The sequence below is a fragment of the Syzygium oleosum genome, unplaced genomic scaffold, assembly GCF_021117445.2.
Source record: "Syzygium oleosum isolate NSW1041296 unplaced genomic scaffold, Sole_v2.1 Sole_v2.18, whole genome shotgun sequence".
In the NCBI taxonomy this organism is placed as follows: Eukaryota; Viridiplantae; Streptophyta; class Magnoliopsida; order Myrtales; family Myrtaceae; genus Syzygium; species Syzygium oleosum.
In genome coordinates, this window is record NW_026607502.1 from 3,394,822 (window position 1) to 3,417,160 (window position 22,339).

General features: G+C 41.3%; 1 protein-coding gene across 1 annotated transcript; it reads right to left on the minus strand.

Annotated features, from left to right (window-relative positions):
- Nucleotides 1-5,644: 5,644 nt before the first annotated feature.
- Nucleotides 5,645-6,950, minus strand: LOC115682049 (uncharacterized). The gene has a single exon (XM_030606181.2). It carries the CDS (start codon nt 6,788-6,790, stop codon nt 5,780-5,782), a length of 1,011 nt encoding a protein of 336 aa, XP_030462041.2. The 5' UTR covers nt 6,791-6,950; the 3' UTR covers nt 5,645-5,779.
- Between the last annotated feature and the right edge of the window lie 15,389 nt (nt 6,951-22,339).

Consider the following 22,339-nt stretch of genomic DNA (forward strand, 5'->3'; position numbering starts at 1 on the left):
CGTTTTCTTTGCGTGGAGTCTGTGAACTTCGATCGGCAGACAGCCGGAGGACGGGGGTTGAGGCCCCCCTATTTTAACGAAATTGTGAATTCCTCCCCTGAAGTTTTGGGTATTGTCAGATTTTACCCCGGGTATTTTCTGATAAATGAGCTTTGTGGCACTTCTCAATCTTTAGTTACGAAATTCCCCATGCACCAAACATCACTTGGTCGTCATGGAATTGACATTAGCTATCTCCAAATTTCTTCTTTTTAATCGTACACTGCCATCCTTGATTTTTTTTTTTCAACTTTAGTTTTCGAACTCTTAAAGATTTATTCTAATGTAATTCTTTCTTTTGGATATACCAACACTCTTAACTGATGTAAAAATCGATTCTATTAACTTGCCATTAATTTATATAGCTAGCGTTCATATGACGTCTTTGTCATGTCTCTTTTTCTCTTTGAATTAACTACCATGTGGCCGCAACTTGATTGCCCGCCACCTTTTAACACATATCCCTAGCCTGGAATACCTCGTTGCTACTTATTGCCATCGATAGTGGTTGCTACATCTCCATCGAATAAAAAATTCAACACCACCAACACAAAACTGAACCTCCATTGCCAAGATTGGACTCAGAGAGCACCACGAACTTAGCCCCCTCCGCCATAAGTGCCATTGTGCCCGTCGCACCATTGCCACCGAACTTGTCCATTGCTAAGCTCATCTATCGTATTACGATGGACAAACAGATTTAGATTTGAGGTTGGGTTCTCATATTTGAGTAAGCAAAATCGAATTTGCGGTATTGAATCCTTGATTTGAAGTGACGCCAACTCAATCATGGTCATTATCTCCATTAGAGAGATAGATGGTCCGAGGCCGAGCATTATCAGCTACAACGGAGCACAATAAATTAACATGGCGTTGATGGTGGCGACCCACAAATATTATTACAATGGGCCTGCTATCGAAAACGATGACCGGAAAGTCACCACGGCTCGCCGTCACCAAGTTGCTAGAATTGTCCGGAAAACACGCATGACAAATTGGTCTATCACATTTCAAACCAAAAGGTAAAAAAGATCAGTACCTCAATTTCAAATCTTAGTTCAATTCTGTCTAAAAATTCATAAAAATTTTGCCTAGGTTGAAAATTTAAGTGTTGCAAGTTTAATCCTTCACAAATAACTAACGAACTTGGTACTAATTAGTGGTAGTCGGCTACATACTTCTCCACAAGTATCTAAATATCTATTATTAGAATCATTAAGGTTGCGCATGGAAACCATTCTGTGTCCGGGAATAGATTCTGCTCAGAAATAATTCTTTTTTATTTTGTATTCGGAAATAATTTCTAAGCATTTGAAGGCGTTTGGTAACTTCTTAAAATTTCTATTCTTAAAATAGAAAAAGAACAGAAATGCATTGGTAACTATACAAATTTTCATTTTATTAATAATATTTTGAATTTTTTAATATTTCTTTTTTTTTTCCTTTTTTTTTTCTTTCCCTTCCCTTCCTTGGTCATGGCCGGTCGCCGGCGACTGGCCATAGGCTAGGGCAGGCAAGGGCGTCGCGGCCCTCGTCGCCGGCCTCGTCGGTCGCGACGGCGAGATCGGCCGTCCCGGGCTGGCGGCGAGATCGGTCGCCACTGAGGTTGGTGTGGCGAGGTCGGCCTCGCCACCCGTGATCTGGGTGAGGTTGAGCCTCGCCCTTGGCTAGGCAAGGCCTCGCCGTCGTGGCCACGAGCTACCCTCGCCGGCCATCGGCAAGGGCCGCGACGCCCTCGCCGGCGGCCGGCGGGTGGCGAGCGGCAAGCTGAAAAATAACAACAAACCAATAAAAAAAGAAAAAAAAGAAGAATCAGAAAATGGAAAAATTGTTTTAGAATCAAGAAGCTACTTTTTTTTTGCTTCTTAATTCAGTTTCAAAATTAATTCTGGGAATAATTTTTTGCAAAATTGTGCCCAGACACAAAAAATTTAGCAAATGAAATTTTATTTTAACTGATTTTGAGAATAAAAAAATATAAATTTTTATTATTTGGCAAGTTGCTAGACGGGCTCTGGGTAGCTCAAAGATTGGATTTTTAGCCAACAATTACTCGGCTCTCTTTTGGCCCAAAAAACCAAGATTCTACTATTCATCTGGAGCACAACAGAAGTTGGAAGAAAGGCAGAGATCATCTTCCAGTTTTCTGCAACACCGACCCATCATCAATGGCAGCAGGGACCAACACACTCTCCAACAAACTCCCCATCCTGATCCTCTTCTTCTTGACCCTCTTCAGCCTCTGCCAGTTCTCATCTTCCCACGTCACCGGTCCTTCAATGCCTGCCAAGATCTCGTCGAGCCGCCATCTTGTGTCGGTTCGGAGGAAGAGCGTCCCAGTGCCCGAGTGCACCAATCTCGGGTCGAGGCCCGATTGCGCCCAGAACTCGCGTTGCCGGTGGTGTCGCAGCGAGGCCCTCGACGACATGTGCTTCAGCAAGGCCGAGGCTTGGCGCTTGCCTTCCCAGGTCTTTCTTTGCGATTGATGGTTCTTGATCCGTCGTCTCCACGACGTCTGGTCTTCTGGGTCGAGCAAGATTGCGGAGCAAGATCAGTAAATTTGTCTGATTGCATGAGCTTGAGAGGAGATTAGGGAGTTGGTTTCTTGTTTTTGGTAGTTTTGTGTCATGCCCAAGTTTTTTTGGGTTCCGTTTCTTTGTTTCATCTCTGTTTGTTATAAGAGGTTTGAGAGAGATTCGAAGGAGCGTCAGGATGTCCCGTGCTTTCAGTTCATGAGCTGATGAATTGGATGCATCTCTTGTTTGCTTCTGAATTTGTTTCGTTCTTGTTTTTTTTAGAAATCTACATGATCTGGTGAGAGATTGTAGAGGGTTAGCTCTTATCAGCTTTAGCTGTCTTGGTGCAACATTTACTTGTAAAATTGGAACTTTTCACTGCCTGTAGCCAAACCATCATCGCAATGGAGTAGATTTTTGCCGAATTTATCTCATTATTTCCGGAATTTCAAATCCCACGTAATGCTGTGGAATTGTATGACCTCAATGGTAAGTACACTTCCAGTTTCAAATCTTTGGCAGAAATTACTACATGGTGTGAATTGGAGATGTATCCGTTACGCAGGCTGATGATTTGTTTTGCCCAGACCTTAGTTTCTTCTATGAGATGGTTATCTTTCTATGTTTAAGAGATGGCTCCAATGGGTGCGATAAACCAAAGTGCGAAATTCGAGTATGAGAAATCTTAGAGTTCTGACACCTGCAAGTTTCTTGTTAGTCTCTCTGGTTAGATCTTCACATGGAGATGCATATTAAGTGCTCAAATGTCATTGAGTAGACATTAGGATTTTATTCTTGTTCTCTTTTGTTTTGTCCTGCTCGTACCAGTTTTTGTCATTCAAGTCTGGGTTTCCTTTTCCTTATTTCCTTCATAAGCTGATGGAGAAGGAATGACAGATCTACCAAGTATTTTTTTCGTAAGCTGTTGGTAGCAGTTTTAGGCGCGTGATATGTTTGTCATATTATGCATGCTTCTGAGATAATAGAAACGAGGTAGAGGATAAGCATGTTGTACTGCCATGCCAATACATTCTGTGAAATTTTTCATTCAATCATTCAGCTTTCTGAAGTGAGGAAGTTTCAAATCCGGAGGAGAAAACAAGCATGAGCTGCATTGGATATAACTTTGTTATTTCTTTCATCATTTGTTGTTGATTTATTTTGGTTAGCATGTGCAATTACTATTATACTGTCCTGTACATATTCGAGTGGCTCTTGCACATATCTATGGGTCCTGGTTTTTGCTGGGTTTGGTGGGGGTGGGTACAGGGTAGGGAGGAAGGGCAAGGTCAACCTTTCCATCATTCATAAGCTTGTACAAGATTGTAAGATTTTTGTGGTTTGTGATTGCATCTGTGTTTTGCACCAGAGTCGTACATCGACCAGGACGAGCTAACCTCAAGCTGGATTTTGAAGTCCTTCATGATTGTCCAAATTCCCACGACTGTAGCAAGATATGTTGTTATTGCAAAATTCTGGATGGAGTACTTATATTTTGGCAGAGTTTGTTGTTTGACCACGATGTTTCGTGGTTTGTGATTGAACTTTCACTTACAGGTGTGGAATTGTAGCTTTCAAAGCATTAGCATACTAATTAGTTTTTTTGGTGTCAATGGTAATGCATAATACCCTGATATTGGAACCAACTAGAGTTAAGTTCTTTTAAGCCTCGGGTCGGTTCGTTTTTTTTTTTTTTTTGGTTTTGGACACCCCTACAGAGGAGGCTTACTCATCTATAGCCAGTTGGAGTTCAATGTTGGCTCTGGTTTTTCCATTTTGTTTCGATTAGATTGTTTGTGAGTTCTTTTCATCGCAAAGACGAGTAAATTACGCTTGTTAATGACAATATGGTGTTACGAGGTGACCAAATTTACACTGGTCCTGTGGAACCTTGGAGAAATATTAACTTTTTCTTGTACAGGAGATATATGAACTTGATGAACTGGAAATGATACATGCTTGAGATTGAGACATGAAAATTTGCTTCATTGTATGTCTCAGTAGAGTTGATGAGGTAGATGTTCGTATGCTTTTGTTAAAGTTGACTGCTTTTCATTCTGCCTTGATGTTATCCACTCCTTTCCAAGGAGGGAAGTCAGAAAAATCAGCATTTACACGTTGAGGTGGAGTTAGAAAAATTAGCTGTCATGTTCTGTACTTGAAATTGCTTTAAGCGTGTCTGAGATGTAATGAAACAAAGCAATTTTCGACAAGTACCTTCACTTTTATCCACTGACAGATCCACTGATGTTGCTACACGGTGCCTACATTACGGAGGTCTCTGTGTGCATTTTAAGCTCCTGAAAAGTTCTTGCACGCAATGGCATTTGCCGATTGTTATAGTCTAGACTTAATGTCTTCTTGACAATGTTCTGAGATTACATTTTGAGCTGCTCAGATCAACCTCACCAAAGCCGGTATGTTATCACCTTGAACTTGTGCATGACCAAATCCGCTCTGCTGGTGCTGTTCTCTGTGTACATGAAACTTGAGTCACGGAGGTTCTGTTTCTTGTGACTAGTATGGAAACACCATACCTCTTCTGATATTGGGAAGCTAGTCCTCCGTCCTCTGCTTTTGTTTTTTGTCTGAGACTCTGTCCTCTGCTTAACCGTCCTTTAATTTGCACATCTATGAGATCATGTGAAGGGTTTGACACAGTTAGTCCCTGCACAGACATGCTCCAGTTCCTTGCATCTCCATCCAATTATTTGCAATCTTGATTGAGAAAAACCAATTTGCATGAGTTTGATCTGTAGAGATAATACGAGTATCGTCCTTGTGTTAGTGTATGGGATTTCTTCCATAGTACAGGAATCAAGTTTTGAGGAGGTTCTCGATGTTCTAATGTTCGCTTATCGCACACCACTTTTCTCTGGTGCAGCTATTTTCGTCGACACATACGGTGTGGGTGTAGATAGGCGAAGGAGAGCGACATAGTTTAATCCGTAAAACAGAGCTATCCATTACCCTGAAAAGGAAAAGGATTGCTCTGCAAAAACAATTGAACCTCCCGCAATCTGTATTACCTAGTGGATAAGTAATTTACAGAAGAAAGGAGAGAAAAGAAACCGCTACGGCGCAAGTGATTAGTGAATAAATAATGAATAAAATCCAATTAATTTTTGCAAGCTCTGTTTCTGAATCTGATTGGAATTGAACAATCCTCTGTTTGTTCAGTTTACCAGCAGTTAAACAAACAAAAGACAAGCAGTCACAATGAATCACACTTCCAACTTCACATCTTCTTCAGCTCGGTACCGCTTCACAGCCTCCCTCATATCATCAAACCCATCAGTCCCTTCAAAGAACTTAACCAACTTCCCGAGCTCGACATCGCTGAGATCATTGACAAACGGGCTCACAGGGATCGCGTTCTCCGGCTGAAACATGTAAACATTCCGGTTATCGTCGACGAGCACGGCCCTCTTTAAGTCCCTGCCCATCTTGGACAAGTTCTTCACGAACTTCCCATCCACTTCCTCGCACGAATCTCGGTACAGCCGGTGCGATATCAGCGACCTTTTCTGGTCGAGCCGGTCGAGCACCAGTGAGGCGTACTCTTTCAGGCCGGCCGTGAAGATCACCAGTTCGAACTTGGCGCTCATGACGCGCAGGAAATCGTCCACCCCGGGGCGCTTAAGCACATAAAAATTCAACCTTTCACCGTTTATCGTCGGCTGGACAACGAAATCGAACTTCTCCGGAGGTGGGTCAGTCTGAGAGTGGACCAGCGTCTCGTCCAGGTCGAGAAAAACGGTCTTCTTGGCGGGTGACACCGGCGGCGGGAGACGGTAGTAATTCTCGGCATTGAAGGAGAGGGATCTGCATAAGCCGCCCCCGGCAAGGGACGGCGGCTCGTCGGCGACCTTTCTGAGGACCTTGAAGCCCTTGCGGCGGCTCGGCGTGCCGATATAGGCCAACTTGGAGAAGATCTTGATGAGGCGGCGCTGGCACGAGTGGAGGGACTTGTTGATCGTCGCGATGAAGGAGCCGGCGGCTGCAGCGTCCTCGACGGGGGACTTCTTCCGGTGGCGGCGGCCTCGGCGGCCACGGCAGCAGTCCTTGATGGACTTGGTCGGTGTTCTTCTGATGATTCTTGACACCATCTCCGGTTCTTGATACGAGAGAGGGAGAGGGAGAGAGAGGTGGGGTGTGGTTGGGAATTGGAGACGGTGAGGAAAATGAGAGGCGTTGGTACTGGCTTTTTTTGGGGGTGGGGACCTTGATTTCATTTCGAAAAACGGTGGCTCGGTGCAACGGTCGGAAAAATCAGGTTCGGACAGGAGGCTGGATTTGCCACGTCGGCTGTAGGCCCCCCCCACTCATGGCTTTCCACGTGTCCAGCTGGTCCCACTTGTAAGAGATTTTCAAAACTCCCTCCCTTCTCCCTCCGTTGCTCTCCCTGCTCTTTGATCCCAACTCGTCGTCTGCGTCCGACGAGCTCTCGGATCCGCTGGATTCTCCGGCTCGTTCTTTTTATAGACCCGAGCTGAATCTTCCGCGTGTGCAGAGGATAGGGTCCTCTCCTTCTTTTCGCGATTGCGCTGGATTTACCTATTCTCGGACTGGAAACCTCATTTTAGCCAATTATTTTGGTCGACATGTGCAATTACTATGCCTTGCACAAGTTTGAGTGGCTCCTGGTTTTTGCTGGGTTTGGTGGGGCCAAAGGTCGACCTTTCCATCATTCATAAGCGTGTGCAAGATTGTAAAGATTCCGGTGGTTTTGTGATCGCATCTGCATTTTGCACCAGAGTCGTATATCGATCAGGCCCAGCTAGCTCGAAGCTGGATTTTGAGGTCCTCCATGATTGTCCGGATTCCCATGACTGTAGCAAGATATGTTGCTATCGCAAAATTCTGGATGGGGTACTTGTATTTTGGCAGAGTTTGTCGTTTGGCCACGATGTTTCGTGGTCTGTGATTGAACTTTTCACTTAAAGGCGTGGAATTGTAGCCTACAAAGGCATTATCATGCTAATTTTGGTTTTTATGGCGTCAATGGTAACGCATATGACCCTATGATGTTGGAACCAGCTAGAGTTAGTTCTTTTAAGCCTCCTCTGTAGCCAGTTGGAGTTCACTGTTGGCTCCGGGTTTTCCATTTTGTTCCCATTAGATTGTTTATGAGTTCCTTTCATCGTGAAGATGAGTAAGTCGGCTTTTGTTAATGACAAAATATGGTGGTATGAGGTGACCAAATTTATACAGGTAGTATGAAACCTTGGAGAAATATGAATTTGATGAACTGGAAATGATGCATGAAATTCGTATGCTTGGGATTGGGACATGAAAATTTGCTTCGTTGTATGTCTCTGTAGAGTGACGAGGTAGATGTAAAAATGCTTCTGTTGAAGTCGACTGCTTTTCATGGGGCCTTGTGGTTATCTACTCCCTACCAAGGAGGAGGGAAGTCGGAAAAATTAGCATTGCACGTTGATGGAGGGAGTCAGAAAAATTAGGTGTTACGTTCTGTACGTGAAACTGCTTTATCAGTGTGTCCGGGATGTAGTGAAACGAAACATTGTTCGACTAGTACCTTCACTATTATCTGCTGACAGATCCACTGATGTTGCGGCGCAGTGCCTAGATTACAGAGGACTCTCTGTGTGCATTTTAAGCTCCTGAAAAGTTCTTGCACGCAATGGCACTTTCTGAAGTTATCATCTAGTCTTAATACCTTCTCGACAATGTTCTGAGATGACATTTTGAGCTGCTCAGATCAACCAAATTACCAAAGCCGGTAATGTCATCATCTTGAATTTGTGCATGGCCATTTCTGCTCTGCTGGCTGTACTCTGCGTGTACATGAAGCTCGCATCACCGAACTTCTGTTTCTTGCTATGAGTAAACAACCACCCTAACTCTTCTAATACGCGAAAGCCAGTCCTCCGTCCTCTGCTTAACTGTCCTTTAATTTGTACATCTATTAAATGATGTGAAGAGTTTGACATGGTTAGTCGCTGCACAGACATACTCCAGTACCTTGCATCTCCATCCAAGTATTTTCATTCTTGATTTGGAAAAAGAAATTTGCATGAGTTTGATCTGTAGAGACAATGTGAGTATCGTCCTTCTGTAGTGTGTGGGAATTCCATAGTACAGGAATCAGTTTTTGAGGAGGTTTTCAATCTTCTAATATTCGCTTAGCACACGGTCTAGTTTTCACTGGTGCAGCTATTTTTTGTCGACGCATATTGTGTGGGTGTAGATCGGCGAAAAAGAGCTACGTAAAATCCGTAAAATGAACCATTCATTACCTCGAAAAGGAAAAGGATTGCTCAGTACAACAATTGAACCTCACCAAATTCATCACCTTGGTGTGAGTCAAGCGAGTTCTCTATGACTGAGGCTCAGTTACTTAGTTTTGTTGGTTTTTGTCGTTTCAGTTGACAAACCGCCAGTGGTGGATGGAAGCCCCAAGTCCCACGAATCGTTTCTTGCCTTTGATTGGTACTCCCTCGTAGAGCTCGAGCCTCCCCTGGTTTTGCAAGAATTTGTTAATCATGGTATAATTCTTCATTTCTGTTTTGAGGGTGCCTGTTGCTAGTTGCATACTCTCTGACAATCATCACATCATGAAAATCAATCCTCTGACAACTCGTGCTTTGTTTGTTAATGGTGGTGCTCTCCTAAGGTATACATCATTGGCGAGTTTGCAAAGGTTGTTAGGCGTCTCTCTACCAAATATCAGGAGACAGGAACTTTCTAAAGTTAACGGAGTGTTTCCATTCCCAGGGTGTCCTCTGCTGCTTCATCAGCAGAAGATAGCAGATCCTGACCCCGATGTTGCTGGTTATAGATATTGAACTGCTTTTTTTGGGATGAATTTGATACCTTTTAATTTTTGATCTGATTAGATTTCTAGTTGACTGTCCAAGGATGCGAAGGGCAACACAACACCGATTAGCAAGTCCGTATTACCGCATAGTTTAGTAGATGTATTTCAGTCAAAAGCAACTGCTCAGTTCATTAGTTAGCATCTCAGTGCAAACATCTTTATATGGCTTATGTACTTTTGCAAGAATTATAGTTTTACATACTATAATTTGTGTACTAAAAGTTGCATTCAATATTGAGATGGATTAGGCATGAACAACCAAGAGGGGATGAATTGGTTGCTACAGCCAAATTGAATACTCTTTCGCGAGTGCTGGACATCATGTAAAAGGTGCACTAGTGTTGTACAAGCGTGTGCACTTGTAGAAAGCCACAATGTTCACTCATATAGAAATTAAGATAGTTCAAGGGATAGAAGAAACGCAAATGAGACTTAGGGTGCGCATAAATACTATTCTCGTGCCGGCGCTATTTACGAACGAAATGATTTTTTTGATTCTGTGCTCTGTAAACAATTTCGAGTATTTGAAGGCGTTTGATAAAGCGTCCAAAATTTCTATTCCTAGAGTAGAAAAGAAACAGAAATGTGTTTGGTAACTACACAAAATTTCTGTTCCCAAATAATATTTTAATAATATTTTGAATTGTTTAATTTTTTTTCTTTCTACTTTCTTCTTTGGCCATGGCCGGTCGCCGCGATCGGCGACCGGCCACGCCCAGGCCGGCGAGGGCGTCACGGCCCTCGCCGTCGCGACGGACAACGAGGCTCGGCCTCGCTCGATCCGGGCGAGGCCGCCTCGCCGCACGGCGAGGGTCCGGCCCGTCGCCCTCGCCGGCGAGGCGACCGACTCCGCCCGCGGCGGCCGGCGAGGGCCGTGACGCCTCGCGGCTCGGGCTGTGGCCGGTCGCCGGTGCCGGCGGCCGCCCAAGCCAAGGGAAGAACAACACCACAAAATAAGAAAAGAAAAAAAGAAGAAAAAAACTGATTCTCAAAATTGTGCCGAGAAACAAAAAGCAACTTTTTTTACTTCTTGTTTCTCTTCCAAAACTGTTTCTCGGCACAAATTTTTACAAAAATGTGCCAAGGAACAAAAAATTTACCAAACGCATTTTGCTCCCAAACTATTTCGGGAACAAAAACAGAAATTTTTATTGAGCGTTCAAAGCCTTATAATGATTCGGCCTCTTCGCTTGGCCTACTCCTCTCTCCCAGCTCTAGCATCCCCTAAAAGGCTGGAATCTATTACGTACAGATATGCTGCTTCTACTAGATGTTTTTTGGAGTAGTTTCTACAGACTCAAGCACCTCTCACAACTTTATATTACTCTCTTTTCATATTACAAATATTCACACCCTCTACAAAGAATTACAATCATAATTCACTCAATTTTGCACAAAAGAAAACAAGAGAATTCAATGGACCAAAGAGAGAGATGTTTGGGAGCTTCTTGAAATGAACCACTTTGATCCGTTTAAAAAATGGTTATACCACGAAAAACCCCAAACCGATATATCTGTAATAAATTTACCCCAAATTAACTTTTTGACCACAAAAAAATCCCAACCTAGTATATTTTTGTGACAAATTTACCCAAAATTAATTTTTTGACCACTAAAAACCTCGAACTAGTAGGGAAAAGTGTCAAAAAAGTCATAAACCTTTTGCATTTGTGCCAATTTAGTCATAAACCTTTTTTTGGTGTTAATTCAATCCTAAACCTTTTGCATTTGTGCCAATTCAGTCCTAAACCTTTTTTTGGTGCTAATTCAGTCATTTCGGCCAATTTTGGCCGGATTTTGCTGACGTGGACACTAGCAGGCCGGCAGCCGGTCACCGGCGCTGACGTGGACAACTTCAATCATATTTTAATATTTTTTGAATTATTTATTTATTTATTTATTCTTTTCTTTTCTTTTCTTTTTTTCCCTCCCCTCCCTCCTTCCTCCAGCCGGTTGCCGGATCGGCAACCGACCAGTTGCCAAAGGCCGACGAGGTTGTGCCTCGCCCAGCCGCCGGCGAGGCTCAACCTCACTGGATTCAGCCGCAAGCGAGGCCCGAGCCCTTGCCGGAGGCTGCGAGGTCGAAGGCCTCTAATGAGGGCTCGAGCCTCACTAGCTGCTGGGTGAGGCACAACCTCGCCAGATTTGGCGAGGTCCAGCCTAGCCAACCTCTGCCTTTAGCTAATCGCTGGTCCGGCGACCAGTTGGAGGAAGGAGGGAGGGGAGGGAAAAAAAATAATTAAATAATTAAAAAAATTACAAAATATTATTAAAAGTTGTCTACGTCAGTGCCGGTGACCGGTTGCCGGCCGGTCGGTGTTCACATCAGCAAAATCCGACCAAAATTGGCACAAAGACAAAATGTTTATGACTGAATTGGCACTAAAAAAAGGTTTAGGACTGAATTGATACTAATGCAAAATGTTTAGGACTGAATTGGCACCAAAAAAAGGTTTATGACTAAATTGGCACAAATGTCAAAGGTTTAGGATTTTTTTGACACTTTTCCCCGAACTAGTAGATTTATGACAAATTTACCCTCCGTTATATTGGATTAATACCACGAAAAATCACAAACTGGTACACCTGTGACAAATCTCAAACTGATACACTCGTCAACTGCCATGTGTCATTTAACTTAGAAATTTGACAGTAAAATTTAACGAAACCTAATGAAGAGTAAAATTGATACAAGTGTACCAGTTTGGGATTTTTGGTGGTTAAAAAGTTAGTTTGAGTTAAATTTATCAAAAGTGTACCAATTTAGAGTTTTTCTTGGTATTTACCCTCTAAAAAATTTTCAAGCCTCAAAATAGCCGTTGAAAGTTTTATCAAGTGAAGCATTTGTTCTTCTGCGGAGCATTAAAGGCTATTTCCCAAAGTAGAAGACCCTGCATAAGCGGTCTGCCTGACATCCGTTTTGCTTATCCAAAAAGGCAAAACATGTCTGATTTACTCCCTTCTAGTGGATTCCAACATTTTTGTTTGCAGTTGAGAAAATTAAGACTAAAAACGAAATCGGGTCTCAAGAAGCTCGATGCGAGCACGGTTCCCAAAGACATTTTAGAGCATTCGGACCTACAAAAATCTAGGTAAGTTTAGAAGAAGAATTCATACATCACAAGATAAACATGCAATAATTTTTGACTGGGGAGGAGTTACACAGACCATGATGCTAAGCGGGAAAAGTTGGTCCAATGGCTGAAAATTGATACCCAATTTTAAGTAATTTTCCTCTCAAAATCCATCTTTATGGGTTCAAACTACTTTTCTATTTTGGGACCTATATGTCTGTTCATGAATTTTCAGTCCATTTGTTATGTCTTTTAATTTCATATTTTATTTGTTAAATATAAATTAGGATTATATAGGATTTCTTTAGTATAAAATACTTAACTCATAAAAATTGGAAAACAAGAATTTGCCTCCACTTCCTCGAACGAATCCTGATACAACCGATGTGATATCAATGACCTTTTCGTGTTGAGCCGGTCAAGAATCAGCTAGGCGTACTCTTTCAGCTCGGCCGTGATTAAATTTATTGTATCGCATTTCACTAGTCCAATGATTAAATTTAGGATTTTATTATATTATATGCACCAAACCAATCAAACAAATTATCGAAGCATGTCGGGCCAATAGTCTCAAAGTAAACACAAGTAAACATTTACGTCATGATAACTAATTTATTCTAATGCAATCCTGGACCTCGATACGGACCATCTACGACACTTCATCATCTAGATTGTCCCAGAATTTCATACGGACGTTGTCGGCAGTGGCCCAATGGCTCCTTCGTCATAGATACCATGATGCCCGTAATTATTGTATATTCTTGTTTGGTGGACAGTTGCGTCGATCATCGAACCGGGAGAGGCTAGCATCAATGGCTCTCTCTGTAGTTCCATAAATCCTGAGCGACCAAAAGTTCAACATGACGTGAAACCTGTTCAAAGATAGGCGACTTTTCCATGAACGAAGATGGCGGTTGGCACGCAAGGGTCTTCGCCCACCGCTGAATTAAAGAAGAGGCCTAGTTTCAGCGGTTCTTTCCATGATTCATGGGAGATTTTCGGGGGAGTTTTTTAATTTCGTGGGCCACACGCAAAAGAATGTGAAAAATATGGTCGCAGGCACTATTGATTCAGTCAATTCACGATTAGTTGTTGCTTTATTCTAAGCTAGGCATTTCGTCAACCGGTGAACGTGCAATCTTGCGGGTGGTGAGGTTCCACAGTGTTTTAATAATAACTCATCGAAGTGGAGAGAGTGTGCATAAGAGAGGTGTGTAAATTTAATGCACGCGCATTGAAAATTTAGGGCTTGTCGGTTGCTGTGAACTTGCATAATTACTGAATAGGCAGACCATGTTGATATGCTTTTTTATTATTCAATTCACAAGATTTCTCTTCTTCCCTCTTGAGAACCTTCCTATTTTGCACTCGCCACTTTTCATCCATCAATGTAATCAATCACCGCCTGGTTAGGGATGATGGCCTATCTATTGACTTGGGTTAGGCATGGTTTAAGCAGCTGAGAAAATTATGACTAAAAACGAAATCGGGGTCTCAAGAAGCTCGTTGCGAGCACAGTTCCCAAAGACATTCTAGAGCGTTCGGACCAACTAAAATCTCGGTAAGTTTAGAAGAAGAATTCATACATCAGAAGATAAACATGCAATAACTTTTGACTGGGGACGAGTCACATAAACCATAATACTAATCTGGAAAAGTTGGTTCAGAAGATATACAATGGCCGAAGATTGACACCCAATTTAAGTAATTTTCCTCCTCAAAATCTATCTTTATGGATTCAAACTACTTTTTTAATTTTGGACCTATTTGTTTGTGAATTTTAAGTCCATTTGTTATGTCCTTTAATTTCAGTTGTTAAATCAAAATTAGGATTTCTTTAGTATAAAATGCTTAACTCATATCAAAAAGGGTAAACAAGAACTTCCCTCCACTTCCTCGCACGAATCTTGGTACAGCTGATGTGATATCAGCAGCCTTTTAGGGTTGAGCCGGTCAAGAAACAGCTAGGTGTACTTTTTCAGCCTGATTAAGAAGATCACCAGTTCGAACTTCGCACTCATAGCGCGCAGTAAATCGTTCACCCCGTGGTGCTCAAACACGTAAAAATTCAACCATTTACTGTTTATCACAGGTTGGATGACAAAATCGAACTTCTCAAGAGGTGTGTAAGCCTGTGAATGGACCAGTGTCTTGTCAAGGTAGAGAAAAACAGTATTCTTGACGGGTGATGCCATCGGCGAGAGACGATAACCCTCGGCGTCAAAGGAGAGGGATATGCATAAGTTGGCCCCGGCGAGGGAGGGTGGCTCGTCGGCGACCTTTTTGAGGACCTTGAAGTCCTTGTGGCGGCTTGGAGTGCCAATGTGGGCCAGCTTGGAGAAGATCTTGTAACAGAATGTTTAAATTACGTATTAATAAGAATTTCATTTTTGTTTATATGCTTGAGTTATCTTTCTTGTGACATAATAGATTGTCACGTGTTATATATTGTACTTTGAAATTTATGAATAACAGTGGTATGATATCATGTGATGATCTGGATAAAAAAGATTGTGAAATATGTTTACAAGCAAAAATGACTTAAAAATTGTTTTCAAAGGTGAAAAGATTTACTAAAGTAATTGATCTGGTGCATTATGTTATCTATGAATTAAATAGAATAGTAACTAGAGTTGGAATTGTTATTTTATTACATTATGGATGATTACTCTAGAGGGACTCATGTTTACCTTGTAAAATCAAAAGATCAAGCTTTTGATGTGTTCAAAGTATATAAGGATGTAGTTGAAAATCAAAGGGATGCAAAAATCAAAGTTTTGAGAAGTGATTGCGGAGGAGAATACTTCTCATTAAATTTTTCTACATTTTGCGAAGAAAATGATATTGGGTATCAAGCAAGTGCACCTTATACACCATAACAAAATGGATTGGTAGAAAGAAAGAATTGAATTTTGGTTTATATGGTTAATTCCATAATCATACAAGTAAAATTACCAATAAATTTGTGGGGAGAAGCACTTCTTACTGCATGTCATATTCACAATAAAATTCTTTCAAGGAAATTTAAGGTATCTCCAAATGAATTATGGAAAGGAAGGGTATAGAATATCCAATACTTTAAAGTATGGGGTTTCCTTGCATATTATAGAATTCCTGATTCTAAGCAAACCAAATTAGGACGAAGGGCATTAACAAGTGTGTTTGTTGAATATGCTGAAAATTCTAAAGCTTATCGCTTCTTAAATGTTGAATCTAATATTATTGGGGAAAATTATTCAAAAAGTTATAAACCTATTGTACGGCGATCAATTCGGTCATAAACCTTTCAATTATGTCAATTTAGTCATAAACCTATTGACTATTTGCCAATTTAATCCTAAACTTTTTAACGAATTACCAATTTAGTCATTCCGGCTAATTTTGGCCAGAAATTGCTTATGTGACGGTCTAGTCGGCGCCGACCGTCCTATGTGGATAATTTTCTATTTTAAAAAATAAATTCAAATTCTTCGTTGAGCCTGCGAGTCACCGGCCGAGGGCTTGTGGAGGTGGCCGACCACTGGACAAGGGCTGGCAGAGGTGGCCGGCCACTGGGCAAGGGCTAGCCACCCTTGTCGGCCCCCCGGGCAAGGGCCGGCGACCCCGCCCGGCCCGTGGGTGAGGGCGTCGCGATCGGTGAGGGCGTTGTGAGCCCTTACCCAGGCCCTTGCGGGCCACAGAGAGGGCGTCGCAGCCCTCGCCCACCCTCATTGTGGCCAGCGACGGTCTGGACAAGGGCCGTGATGCCCTCGCCTCGCCAGGTCCAGGGAAGGCGTCGCGGCCCTTGCCAGATTTGGCGAGGGCTCGCGAGTCCTCGCTGCTACCGACGAGGACGTCGCGAGCCGTCACCCTTCCTCGCTGTGGCCGGCGACGGTCTGGGCGAGGGCTGCGATGCCCTCGCCTCGCTAGATCTGGCGAAGGCATCGCAGCCCTCGTCGGATTTGGTGAAGGCTCGCAACCCTCGCTGTGGCCGGCAAGGGCGTCAAGAGCCCACGCCCAGGCCCACGTTGGCCACAGCGAGAGCGGGCGAGGGCTGCAACGCCCTCGCCCATGGCCGGCGACTGTTTCACGGCCCTCGCCCTCGGGCCTGCAGGGGTCATCGGCCCTTGCCCAGTGGTTGGCCACCTCTGCCGGCTCAACGAAGAAGAAGACAGTGAAAAAGAAAAGAAAAAAATTAAAATAAAATAATTAATAAAAAATTTATCCACGTCAGCGCCGCATAGGATGGCTTGCATTGACATCAGCGATTTCCTACCAAAATTAGCCGGAAGGACTAAATTGGCAATTCATTAAAAGGCTTAAGGCTAAACTGACAAATAGTCAATAGGTTTATGACTAAATTGACACAATTGAAAGGTTTAAGACTGAATTGGCAACTTTTTAAAAGGTTTAGGACTGAATTGGCCACTGGACAATTTTCCCAATATTATTGTGGACAAGAGACGTTGAATTTCTTGAGCACAAATTTATTAAAGATTCAAGTGATACCTTAACATATTCATAAACAACAATTGACGCAAGCAATTCTTCATCAATTAAAGAAATCTATTTAATTCTCCTAGTGAGACAAGGAGAAGTCAAAGAGTGAAGAAAACGAAAGAATTCGATTCCTATTTTGTAATTATCCTGGTAGAAAGAGATAGGGGAAATGTTGAATAAAATACCTATGTTATTTTGCTTAGATGTCAATGAGGCAATGACATCTAGAGATGTATAATTTTGGAAAGAAGCAATTATTGATGATATGTAGTCAATTATTGTTAACAATACATGGACGTTAGTTGACTTGCCTCCTAAATCACAGCCAATTGGATGCACATGTTGTACATCCAAATTTAGACACATTTTGTACTCCTTTTCCAGAGCCAAGGCCTTTCCGTGCTTTTAAACATCCCGTTGTTAACATTATCTGCATGTAGCCTATGAATATATAGGTTGCTCGTTCTGAACACTCATGTACACATATTGCCAGTTTTTTTATATTTTGTCACTTTCAAAAAATCGTACGGGATTATTTCAATAGATATACTCGGAGCATGGCTTTAAATTATCCAAAAATGATGCGTCATTGTTCTTGGAAAAGTTAATCTGATAATTTGCCCATTTGATCCTCTCTACATTTAGGTTTTGAGGCATGGTATGCAAAGTCTAATTATATGTATTTACTTGGAGATGTAAAGTGCAACTATTCCTTATAGTCGAAGAATAAAATTTTAACAAGCCATTGATGTAGCCCAATGCTAGTTGTGCACGCAGAAGAGCCTTTGTGTGGTGGATCCCTGTTGGTTGAACACTTGAACTTAATTGGCCAAGTTGTTAGGAAAAAAGGTCAAGCAAGACCGACCCCAGTCCAACTTTTGTTGGATGTTTTTACTTTTATTTCTTTTGGAGGGAATTAAACTATAGATTTCCTTGAAATAATTAGTCAATGAAAAATATTATATTATCAAAAATAATTTATGTATAAACACTTTTGTAAACGATGAAAATTGTATTCGTTCGTTTGTTTTTGTAAGCGATACCAGCACTTATTTTTAGAAATATATATTTTTAAATCATTCGTTTTTCGTGAAACAAACGCACCCCGATTTTGCTTAAAAATTTCATCTTTGTTACGCAGGTTAGACAGGTATAACACAAACAATTTCACTTAAATCCAAATTCACGCTTAAATAACTTCTTCATAATCATATGCTCTAATGCAACATCATGATGATATTCATATTCTGGAATTGCGCCATTTTTGCTATCAACAAACCTTGATCCTCCACCTTCTAATATATTTTGTCCAAACTCAAAATAATATATCGTATCACATTTCAATAATCCAACGATGAAATTTATGATATTACTAAATCATTAAACCATCTGCACTGTACCAATTAGGCAAATTATCCGAACATGTCCGGCGAATTGTCTCAAAGTAAACACGAGTAAGCATTTTCATCATGATAACTAATTTATTCTTATGCGATGCCGGCAATCGGTACGGGCCGTCTACGGCACTTCATCATCTCAATTGTCCCGAATTTCGTACCCATGACGTCGCCAGGGGCTCAATGGTTCCTTCGTTATAGATATTATGACGTGAGTAATTTTATTGTATATTCTGGTTTAGTGGCCACTTGCGTCAATCATCTAACCATGAGAGGCGAGCAACAATGTCTCTGTAGTTTCATAAATCTTGTAGGACCAAAATTGCAACGTGACGTGAACTTTGTCAAAGACAGGCTACTTTTCCATGAAAGAACATGGCGGTCTTCACGCGAGGGTCTTCGTTCCCCACTCAATTTGAATTGTCTCAAAGTAAACACAAGTAAGCATTTTCATCATGATAACTAATTTATTCTTATGCGATGCCGGCAATCGGTATGGGCCATCTGCGGCACTTCATCATCTCAATTGTCCCGAATTTCGTACCCATGACGTCGCCAGGGGCTCAATGGTTCCTTTGTTATAGATATTATGACGTGAGTAATTTTATTGTATATTATGGTTTGGTGGCCACTTGCGTCAATCATCTAACCATGAGAGGCTAGCAACAATGTCTCTGTAGTTTCATAAATCTTGTAGGACCAAAATTGCAACGTGACGTGAACTTTTTCAAAGACAGGCTACTTTTCCATGAAAGAACATGGCGGTCTTCACGCGAGGGTCTTCGTTCCCCACTCAATTTGAGGGGCCTGGTTGCAGCAGTTTTTTCCATGAATCATGGGAGACTTTCGCAGGAGTCTTTAAATTTCGTGGGCCATACAGAACCAGAATGTGAAGAAAGAAAACCATATCCCAGAGACTTTTGATTTAGTCAATTCACGATTAGTTGTCGCTGTTTTCTAGGCTAGGCATTTCGTCAAACACTAGGCGCGTAATTTTGCGGGTGGTTAAGTTCCACAGTGATTTGACGAAGACTCGTTGAAGTGGAGGGAGTGTACATGAGAGAGGGTGTGTAATACGTAATGCATGCGCATTGAAAGTTTTGGGTTTGTGGGTTGGCGTGAACTTTCATAATTACAGAACAGGGAGAGGAAGTTGCCGGGCACTGTCATCAATTCACAAGATTTTTCTTCTTCGACCTTTATGACCATCTTGTTTCCACTTGACCACTTTTGATCCAACAATGTAATCAAATGACCAGCTAATTATGGATGATGGCCCAGCTAGAGACTTGGGCTAGGTATGGTATACGAAATCGTGTCGCAGGAAGGTTGATGCGAACGTAGTTGTCGAAGACGTTCTAGAGCGTTCAGACCCACAGAATATGTGGACAATCAAGGTACGGTTCTCTTTCAAGAAGTGCGCGCATTGCGATCTTTTCCATGTGTTGGATTATGAACTTCATTTGATTCTTATACCTTGCTTGGTTTGTTTGAAAAAGAAAAAATTATAGATAAAATTTTTTAAAGGAAAAAAAAAAAAAAAAAAAAAAAAAAAAAAAAAAAAAAAAAAAAAAAAAAAAAAAAAAAAAAAAAAAATATTTTTAAAAAATTAAAAAAAAAAAAAAAAAAAAAAAAAAAAAAAAAAAAAATAAACATTTGCTTTAATCCTTTACAAATACTATGTCACCAAACTCAAAATCAAGATGGTAAAACAAACGCTGCCTCGCCAAGAAAGATGCCACCGTATATACAAAGATTCTTGTCTAGACTCGGTCCATCAAGATCCATCACATTCAACGGCTCAAATCGCTAATAAATGCATAATGGACTAAGTCTAGACAATAATTTCACTCAAATATGTGGCATCATGCTATTCATCATGCGACGTGCACCTGACGGAACTATGTCTATAGTTTTTTTTCGAGACGCTATTAGCTGATTGTTTGTGAGGTGCGAAGTAATCTTTTCTTAGTCACGCAAGACTAGATGGGAGGCGAAGTCACTTTTACCGTTAATCTCGGAAGACAAATTAGCGTTTTGCTTGGGCAGCTTTTGAACGGTTGGAGACGATAAGTCGAATGCCCAACGTAATCCATGACAATGCATGATCTCACTCTCCCTATTAGTGCTGAAGGGAAATTCAAGTGTAAACTGAATCTTTCAAACACGACTACCAACAGCACGTGTGAAAAGATCATGATGGTCATGCACGATCTCAATCTTAAATTTAATGGTTGTACCTATGACTGGTGCCCCCAGTCATTTCATTGGGAATTTTCTACGATGTCGCTGATGGTGTGATTAAGTCATCGTTTTCGTCATCGGATCAGAGATGAAATTTAAGAGAAGGTGCGACGTAACTTGATCCGGCGGTTGATATAAGCGACCGAGAAATTAAGTCTAGGAATGCTGGATCATATGCCTTTGAAAGAGGACGTCTCCATCCATCTTGAGGTAATTGTTTTGGATAGACGAAGACATTATACGCTGCGCTCACTAAAAAGGTCGACCAAATCGTGATGCGATTCAACTACGAGTTACCACGGGTGCACAAAACATGGTTTGTTTCACTACTTTGTTTTGCCGAAAGGGTTTTGTTACGCGACTGTTGACTCGAGCGGTTAGGTAGGGTACATAATCTATGTTTCTATCTAACTTTCCTTGTACCCTTTTTTAAATGGTGTCATAAGTGGACTTTCGAGTACTAAGCTTAGAGGACAAAGACAATAGAAATGTCGGGGGATAAAGAGAGAGGGGGGCTTAAAATCCAAAGGCAAAGTCAAATGTAACTTAAACTTGGTTTGGATAGAGTGATTAGGAAGAAAAAGAAGGGGTTTAGATAATAATGAGAGAGGGAAAAAAAAAGAGGATTTGAGATTTTGAGTTGGACTTTTTATATGCTCTTTATATACACGTGATTTCCCTTCGCCTATCGACTTAGGCTTTTGAGATGAACTTTCTATCATATACATGGATGATTTGTTACGGCGCAGGTGATTAAGAACGTCTACCTTGAATCTTCACCACCTTATCTTCTCATGCCACGCACAAGCTGTCTCCACCAATAGTTCATTGTTGATTATTACTAATATTAATTCCATGTCGGGCGTCTAGATTTTCTTGACATCTTCAGCTTCTAGGAATTCCCGTCAATTATATAATACATCAAATGGTGCCCACATGAAACTTCTAAACTAAAGGAAAGAGACATCATCTGCTAACCATTTTAAGCTATGTAATAGAATACAATTGATGCTTTTCTTATCTTGTCAACTTTCGTATTAGTAATATATAGAATACAATCTTACCATATATTATATATGGGTTCGACAGCATAAGGTTGCAAGCATATATAGCTAAACATGCCCAAACGAATCGAGTTGCGTCCAAAGCTCATCATTGACGCTTCAACTTCATCGTGCACACGATATTGCTGTTCCATTCTAGTGCAATAGATGCCTTCTTTTGTACAAGCTCACCATTTTTAAATCCATTTGTATTCGAGTCTTGTTCTTATGCTGTGACGACAATCGACACCCTTATAGACATTTAGTGTAGATATTAAGTTCGGGTGATTTTTTCCGTAATTATATAGGTGGTTGTCTGAATCCCCGTTTGGTCTCATTTAGCACTAATTTAGGCTCATTTAGTACAATTTCTACAAATTCAGTCAGTTAACATTTTCATTCAGGTAATACAACCCGGTTGATAATTTCCATTTATGTTTCATTCATTACTATAGACTCAATGCGATAATTGATAGAGTCATTAGCTTAATCAAATGGATTAACAATGTGAACAGCTTATCTCTCAAAGAAGCCGTATTGTTCTATTACTCTTTTCAGCAAGGATGAGGAATGTTGTAGAAATTTTCTCCATCAAAATTGAAGAGAAAAAGGAAATTATGAACATCCAAAACACCGTTTAAATCAATGCGTGTTGTTTCGACTTGTGTAATATTGACATTGCTTTCTCTTCTTCCCTAGGGTT

What these genes read in the sequence shown, in the direction of transcription:
- LOC115682049 (XM_030606181.2), bottom strand. Translation starts at nt 6,790, where the DNA reads ATGAAATCAAGGTCCCCACCCCCAAAAAAAGCCAGTACCAACGCCTCT.